This window comes from Myotis lucifugus, unplaced genomic scaffold, assembly GCF_000147115.1.
Source record: "Myotis lucifugus unplaced genomic scaffold, Myoluc2.0 scaffold_158, whole genome shotgun sequence".
Taxonomy (NCBI): Eukaryota; Metazoa; Chordata; class Mammalia; order Chiroptera; family Vespertilionidae; genus Myotis; species Myotis lucifugus.
In genome coordinates this window covers 1,152,880-1,161,311 of record NW_005871206.1, presented here as the reverse complement: position 1 = coordinate 1,161,311, position 8,432 = coordinate 1,152,880, and the positions used below count along the sequence as shown (strand labels likewise).

The 8,432-nt window shown below is 42.4% G+C and overlaps 1 protein-coding gene across 1 annotated transcript in view; it reads right to left on the bottom strand.

Moving 5' to 3' along the window:
• Positions 1 to 6,491: 6,491 nt before the first annotated feature.
• Positions 6,492 to 8,432, bottom strand: part of ANKFN1 (ankyrin repeat and fibronectin type III domain containing 1) — a 322,342-nt gene continuing 320,401 nt past the window's right edge. The window contains exon 18 of the mRNA XM_023759604.1: positions 6,492 to 6,782. Coding sequence (XP_023615372.1) covers positions 6,591 to 6,782 — 192 coding nt within the window. The 3' untranslated portion in view covers positions 6,492 to 6,590. The remainder of the gene's footprint in view (positions 6,783 to 8,432) is intronic.

Below are 8,432 nucleotides of genomic sequence, written 5' to 3'. Positions count from 1 at the left end.
TCCAGCACAACATGTGGCACATATAAGATACAAAATAAATGTTTATTCACACCCCTATCCCATCCTTCCAGGAAGAATGAGACATTGAGTAGTCAGAGTATTAGAACAGGATTGAGATGAGAATATTCTCCCTAAAGATCTCTAACTCAGTAAAGTTCTAATCAGTCTGGGTCATACAGCCTAGTTTGGAGGCTGCAAGATTACCTCCTGGGGTCACTTTTAGTTCCATGATTCTTTGCCAAGATGTCAGAAAGAACTTGGGCACAAGATGACCCTCTAACGATTCCTGGTAGTAAATGAGTTGACAGTTGAAATTCAGGAATGGTATTCTAAATCATGAAAAATGGGCATCAGGAATGAGGGTTGAGGCTGTGCCATTTCTTGTAAGCCTGTGGCCTGGATTCCATTAGGCTTAATGCCTGGATATCCCACAGGCACCTCAAAACTCATCATTTGTCAAACTGAACTCATCATCTTTCCCTTCCCCCAAACCTGTTCCTCCCCTCATAATTCCTATTTTGGTAGATGGCAACATTATCCATCTCAGCACCCTATTCAGACTCTCTGGCTCCTCCATCGTGCTCTTCCACCACATTAAATCAATCACAAAGTTCTATTGATTTTAACTCCTAAAATCCTCTTGCCTCTGCTTTCCCTTCTACACCCCTATTGTGGCAACCTTGGTGTGGGTTCTTATCATTGTCCACATGGACAACTCCACTCTCTTAACTGTCTCATTGCCTCTAGTCTCAGCTCTTTGTGTGTGTGTTTTGGTTCTCTTGCAATCCATCCTTCACAGAACTGCTAAAAACCAATAAAATCATATTATTTCTTTTCTTAAATCTTTTAATGACTTCCCATTGCCTATTGGATAAAGTTTAACATCTTTAGGATGGCATAAGTAGCTCTTGGTGATTTGGACCTTTAAAATTTTTAGTTTCATCTCCTGTCACTCTTCAGATGCCTTAAGCATCTGTCACAATGAGCTACTAATAATATACTTATTTGGGCTCCATTTTCCCAGGTCTCCAAGCCTTTGTGTATGCTGTTCCTTCTGCTTTAAGTGACTTTCTTTTTCTGCTCTGCCTTTTCTTTCATTTTCTGGATATTTGTTTATCTTTCAAGGCCTAGTTCATATGTTATCTCTCTAAGAAAGGATTAGGTATCTTTCCTCTGAAATTCAACAGCCTATCTCTTACAACAGTGCTTTCGTTGTATTGGGACTGTTGGTGTAGATGTCTGTAGCCTCTACTGGACTCTAGGCTTCTGATAGGCAGATTGTGTCCTACTAATGTCCTTACGTCCAGCCCCGGCATAGGACTTGGCATAGTGGAAACTCAGTAAATATTTATTGAATGAAGGAAGTAGCCAAGCACTGAAGTACAAAATACACACCAGGCTTCAAATTAAAAAAAAGAAATCCCCCAGTTTTTTAATCTTGTTAGTCCAATCAGTATGAATCATAGACCCAAGGAAATCAATAAAAATTAGCTTTCCTCATCATAGGGCTGCTGTCAATGTTGACTGCTCACAGGGTCAAGGCAGGGCAACCTCCTTAGTGCAGGCAAGGCAAATTCTCAAGAGGCCACATCCCTGGACAGAGTTTCTAAGGGCTCATGATACTCCTTTTCCTTTTGTTTCTGGAACAGTATAAATAGTGACCTTTGTCAGCCCCCAGCACATGCTTTATTACTGCAGAGGAGTGCTATCCTGCTTTTATCCGAAGGATGGGGGAGTGTCAGCCCTCAGGCTGTGGAGGGGGAGTAGGTCTGAACTGTGTACTTGGTTGCCTCAGCTCAGCCCTGCTCACAGAGATCTCACAACATCCTATGTAACAATCTCTTTCCCCCACAATTAACTGTGGAGAAATACTTTATGGGTCTGCCCTAGCCTAGTCTTTACTCCAGGACGCAGAGGGCTAAGCTCTTTATTGTTTTGTCCTTGCTAGATCTATTTAGTGCTGGAATAGGCCCAGATGCAGTTTTCCATAGCTGGTTAGCAAGTTATTTATGATTCACTAAGGCCACTGGCAGAAACATGGTCAGTCTGCCAAATCTCAAATACTTCCATCGGGGCAGGGATGGCTTACACTAGTCAAACTGAGATATAGTGTAATGCTTTATTCTGTTATAATTTACATATGCCATTAATTTTCACCTTTTCAGGCTTTGTTTGAATTTCCCATGTTGTCAATACAGTTTTCTGAGTTCTGATTAAATTTCCAACAACCTTCTCTTTCTCAGAAATGCTTAGTGTATGTGTTGACCTTTTACTTTGGACCTATCTAAGGAAGAAAGGAGTTCCTACTTCTAAGAAACAAGTAAAAATTGCTTAGCATTTTCCTTAGAAGGGCTTAGGCCCACTATAGCAAGTTCTTAGAAGTTGCTATAGAAGATGATATTAATGCTTAGTGGGCTGTGATAATCTATCTCTGGGGAAGCTCTGATTACTTGGGGATAAAATTCTTACTAAGGCCCAGCAATATTTTAAAAATTGTTGCTGGTGGTGCTGAAGTACAGTAAGCATTGTACTAGGGTGCATTAATTTCCTGTTACTGCCAACATTTCCTCCTGATCCGTAGAAAACACTAATAGAATAGTGTATGCCAATGGAACCAAGTCCAACCAAGTGGTCTTTCCTGGAAGCTTACGTGGTGCTCATTAATCAGCTGGATCACCAATGATATGATAATAAAGGAGGACCAGGAGGGCAAGAAGGTATGTTTTACTATAGGAAGAAACATATTAAAGTTAGGAACTATTGAGACTCAGGCTTTGATTGGTGACCTGGTTTTCATAGGTGAAAAATAGTATTTGATGGTCTTACATTGCTTTTAGTATTAAGTAAGGCAGGTCAAAGAGATAAGAACTGTTGGATTCTGTTACTATGCTAACCACATCCCTAGTTCTGTAAATTCCTAAAATGTCTTTCCCTCTGTGTTCTAGGCAGCACTACTTCAAGTGTGGTGCATGGACTGGCAGCATCAGTGTCAGCTGAGAGCTTGTTAGAAATGCACATTGTCCCGTCCCTTTCCCAGACCTTCCGACTCAGCATCTCTGGAGTGGGGCTCCAGGAATCTGTTTTATTAGGCTCTCCAAGTGATTCTCATGCACATTAAAGTTTGAAAAGCATTGTTCTAGGGTATCATATCCTAAAGTATGTTTTCTGTGGGTTTTTAGTAACTGCCATGCCAAAAATAGTCCCAGTCATTGTCAAATGAATTTGGAAAATGCAGAGTTAAACAAAGTTAAGCTTTTTAATTTCATTTTTGTGTGTGTGTGGGGTGGACTACCAGATTTTGCAGAGCTTTTTAATATGTTACTCTACTGTTCACAATTCTCCATTGGGTTCTCAGCACACTTAAAGTAATATCTAAAATTCTCATCATGGACTGTGATGTACTGCATGGTCTGGCCCCTATTGACTCTAATCTCATTTTCTATCTCTGTTGCTTTTGCTCACTACACTCCGCCTACTATGATCTCCTAGCCAGACACACTCTTACTTTAAGGCCTTTGCACTTGCTGTTCTCATTGCATGAAAATCTCAGATCTCTGTTCAAATGTATCTTTTGCAAAGAGGCCTTCCCAGGTCATCCTGTACAAAATTTTATCTCCTGTCACTTCACTCCAGTCCCACACCCTGATTTATTTTTCTCTATAGTCCTCCCTACTGTCTGACATTTACAATATTATTTTTTTATTGATTGATTTACTATTTGTCTACTCCACTAGAAGGTAAACTCCCTGAAGAGTTTGTTCATTGCTGATTCTTCACTACCTAGAATAGTGCTTGGCACATAGCAAGTTACTTAAGTATTTATTAATGAACAAATGAATGGAGAGAGTGAATCATAGCATAGAGAGAAACAATAGTGAGACAAAATGTGGCTGCCCTACAGCAGTGCATGCGCCTCCCAGAAAGCAGAATAGAGAGGAAAACTTCCAGGGCTTGGTCATCCAGTGTCTTGGGAGTCATATACCATTATGATTGATACCAAATCATTGATTGTTCCCACCAAAGCCACTGAGGCATGGGGAAATGAATTTCATGTATTTTCCCCTGTAATTATGGAACAATAATGATCATTCCACACAGAATGGACTCCTGGTTATCTCTCTAATGAAGTATTTTTCTTAGTTCATTTCCTTGTTCATTATCTACCCCTGGGAAATCATTCACTTTCATGGCTTCAGACGTTATCAATAGATATTGGTTAATTTCTGTGGTTAGTACCCAACTTCCTCTCCTGTGTTGCTACTGCCAACTGGACATGTCCATTCAGATATTGAGCTGAAAACATCACTTTTTTTCTTCTCTGACTTCCATACTTCCTGTAATGGCAGCAATAATCTTGCAGTCTTTGAGGCTGAAAACCATGAGGATACTCTAGAAGTCTCTAGAGTTCACCTTTTCTCATTCAAATAGTTGCCCAATCTTCCTGATTACTCCCAGTGTTATATCCTATATAATAAAAGACTAATATTGCAAATTGACCGAATGGCGGAACAACTGGTTGCTATGATGTGCACTGACCACCAGGGGACAAACGCTCAATACAGGAGCTGCCCCCTGGTGGTCAGTGCGCTCCCACAGTGGGGGCGCCACTCAACCAGAAGCTGGGCTCACGGCTGGCGAGTGCAGCGGCAATGGTGGGAGCTTCTCCCGCCTCCGTGGCAGTTGGACATCCCCTGAGGGCTCCCAGACTATGAGAGGGCACAGGCCGGGCTGAGGGACCCCCCCTAAGTGCACACATTTTGTGCACCGGGCCTCTAGTGTGTGTGTGTGTGTGTGTGTGTGTGTGTGTGTGTGTATGTATATATATATATATATGGTTTTGTTTCTACCCTAACACTGGACTATTATAGTAACGACTGAACTATTCCCCCTCACCCTGCTTTCAATCTATCTTAAACAGATTCTTCAGCCTGACTCTTAAGATACTGGCCAGTATGGCCATAATATCCATATAGCTTTATGTCCATGATTTCCTCACATCTCTTTTCTGATCTAGCCAAACTAGACCACTTGATCTTTTCTTGACTCTTTCTGAGTTCTTATATTCTCATGTATTTGCTCATTCTGCTCCACCTAATAAGAAAGCTTTTCTTATTATCCATGTTTATTGACATCCTGTCCATTCTTTAACACCCACATCAAATATCCTCTCCAAGAAAGTTTTCTGATACATTCTTTGAGAAAATGTGCATTCTTTTCTTATTTTAATATCACTTAATGCTGGTGATTTGGGCACATTTTACCTCATTCAATAATAATTTGTATTCTTATTTTATTCCTACCACCATATTAAAAGCCCAGTGAGGGCAGAGCTTTTGTCTTACTAATCTCTGCATCTCCACATTAGGCCCCAGTATATATACTCAGTAACTTGAATTGAAATACCTTGATCCAAATTATATTTCATAACAGCAATACAGTTATATCATGGACTAATGTTCTTTGGGTGGGGAATTTATTAAATAGTTATATTTACATCCAGGTCTCTCGGGAGTGACATAGCCAATCATTTGACACAGAAAGGTACAGAAAGGTTAAGTGATTGTCTCTGCCATACCTCAGATGACCCAGGATTCTCAAGCCCCAGTTTGCAAGTCTGATTCAGGCTTCTCTTAAAAACTTTTCCTCTTCTGGAAAAATAACAATTGCTGTTCATCAGCTTTTGAGCCTTTGAACTACTTGGATCAAGGGAAACTGAGAGGTTTAATCCACTCATCCTCAAAGGATAAATTCAGATGCCCAAGTCTCAGAACGAGGCATCAGGCAATTGCCTGGTCTGCTTCTAAATCTGGTGGCTGGGGAGCAATCCAAAAAGAGTCTGCCTCCATTCTACCCACTAGTCACTCTTCCATAAATCTTACAATTTGAACCCACAAAACTCTTGCTAATTGCCTCTTATTGGCCTGTTACAAGATGCAGCATAGGGAAGAGACAAAGCCTCCCTATTCACATTCTCAGTGGGCAGCAGGGGTCTCTGCAAAAATAAGGAAACTGGGGCCCAAGCTGTTCATTTCTGAAAGTCAGGACAAGATCTTCCACTATTCAGAATCTCACATAATTACAATATTGCCTCCTGGGAGACCCTGCCAGTTTATCAAATGGTCTATTAGAATTTTAGAGTGTATTTAATATTAGAGTCTATTTAATAAATCAGCACTATTTAAAGTTATAGACTTTTTTCTTCAAAGTGATAGACACTCTACATTTTAATTTCAGTATTTTTTTCCCAGTTGGAGGGAGGGAAGGAGAGAGAGTGAGAGAGAGAGAAGTGCTTTTCATGAAAACATCAGTTCTTGTATTTATGTTTTAAGAAAGCAAAGGGGAGGCAAGAACTGCAGCCTGATAACTGAACTTTCTGTTTAGAATTCCCTCCTCTCCATTGGGCCTTAGCTGGGTTTCAATAATTATTGCTCAGGCACATAGTCTTGGAGCTTTGCTTTCTCTCAGACTTGTACACAGTTCTAGGAAGGGTTGTTGCCAAAGCCATCATGTGATTTATTGACCCTCCACTGGGACAAGGGGGAACAGATATAACTTTGTGATTTTATTATAAGGAGGTTGGGTTAATATTTCTAGGTGAAACAAGCTACTATACCAAGTTCAAACATCTGAAGAGGGAGGTTAAGAAACCCTGAGTGTGGGGTGTAAGGATTATTCTGTCCTGGGGCTGTACAGACGTCGTCTGAGGCAGGGAGCAGGAGAAGAAAGGACACATTGTGACCCATTTCCAACACCTCCTGTGTGTAGAGGCGGAAGTTCCTTGCCTGCAGAGGGACACGCGCGGAGGAAAAATAGGAGAGTTACAACATGGCACTTACATAAACAACACCAAACTGGCATAAAACATCTAACAAAATTACACGACTTCAAGCTTGGAATTTTTATACAACATAAATATTAGGGTTCAGCCCATTTAATAATGCTATATAAAATCAAGATTTAAGGCAGTAATGTTCCACATAAACTCTGAAAACAACATTTATGCTTCTTATAAAAGTAGAAAATGATTGCATTCTGTGGGCTTTTCAAAATGATGAATATAATTACATGAAGCAACAAAAATGGATTGAATTAAAAATCTACTAGTTTCAATTTAAGTTGGTTAAGGGGGAAAAATGTAGTTTCTGGCCAAGGACTGAGGAAATTTTACAAGAATCAAAAAAAAATTGTTGTATGCACTCTTAGGCAGTTAAGCAGCCTTCTCCCAACATGTATATGTAGCCCAACAGTCACCAATGAAATATGAGCTGCTTCAAACCTGCTAAGCCTAAGAAACCCTTTAATAGTATCTACTGTCACAAGTAGACCTGGTAGTTTTTTCTCCTCCAGAGTACACGGCCACCCCTAGAATATTCATTTGCTCCCGTAGAGTCTTTATGGCATCTTGTGCAATTTATTCTTTGTCAGTGTTGGCTGTTAGGACTAGCCTTGCAGTATTAACTTAGAATCGGAGTAATAACCCAGTGGAAGAACACTCTTGGAGTTTGTACTCTATACTCGCCTCTATGGGTCAGAGGCCAATACATGGTTGTCTCTCTGTTATTTAAAAAGAGACAGTTACTGCTGTAATAGTCTTCCTGATTACAGGGTAAACTTTGTTCATTGTGTGTGTGTGTGTGTGTGTTGGATGGGAGTAGAAGGTGAAGGTAGGCCAAAAAGTCCTATCTAATAAAGCGGTAATATGCAAATTGACCATCACTCCAACACACAAAATGGCTGCCTCCATGTGGTCAAAGATGGCCACCCCCATGTGGACACAAGGTGGCCACCACAAGATGGCCGTCAGGGGAAGGCAGTTGTGGGCAATCAGGCCAGCAGGGGAGGGCAGTTGGGAGGGACCAGGCCTGAAAGGGGGGGCAGTTTGGGGGGACCAGTCCTGCAGGGGAGGGCAGTAGGGGGCAACCAGGCCTGCAGGGGAGGGCAGTTAGGGGTGACCGGGCCTACAGGGGAGGGCAGTTAGGGGTGACCGGGCCGGCAGGGGAGGGCAGTTAGGGGTGACCAGGCCGGCAGGAGAGGGCAGTTAGTGGCAACCAGGCTGGCAGGGGAGGGCAGTTGGGAGGGCACTTAGGGGTGACCAGGCTGGCAAGGGAGGGAAGTTAGGGGCGCCCAGGCCTGCAGAGGAGGACAGTTAGGGGCGACTAGTCCTGCAGGGGAGGGCAGTTAGGGGTGACCAGGCCAGCAGGAGAGGGCAGTTAGGGGCAACCAGGCTGGCAGGGGAGGACAGTTAGGGGCAATTGGACAGTTAGGGGAGCAGTTAGGCATCGATCAGGCTGGCAGGGGAGTGGTTAGGGGGTGATTAAGCTGGCAGGCAGAAGTGGTTAGGGGATCAGGCCTAAAAGGGCAGTTGGACATCCCTCCAGGGTCCCAAATTGGAGAGGGTGCAGGCTGGGCTGAGGTACTAACCCCCCCTCCGC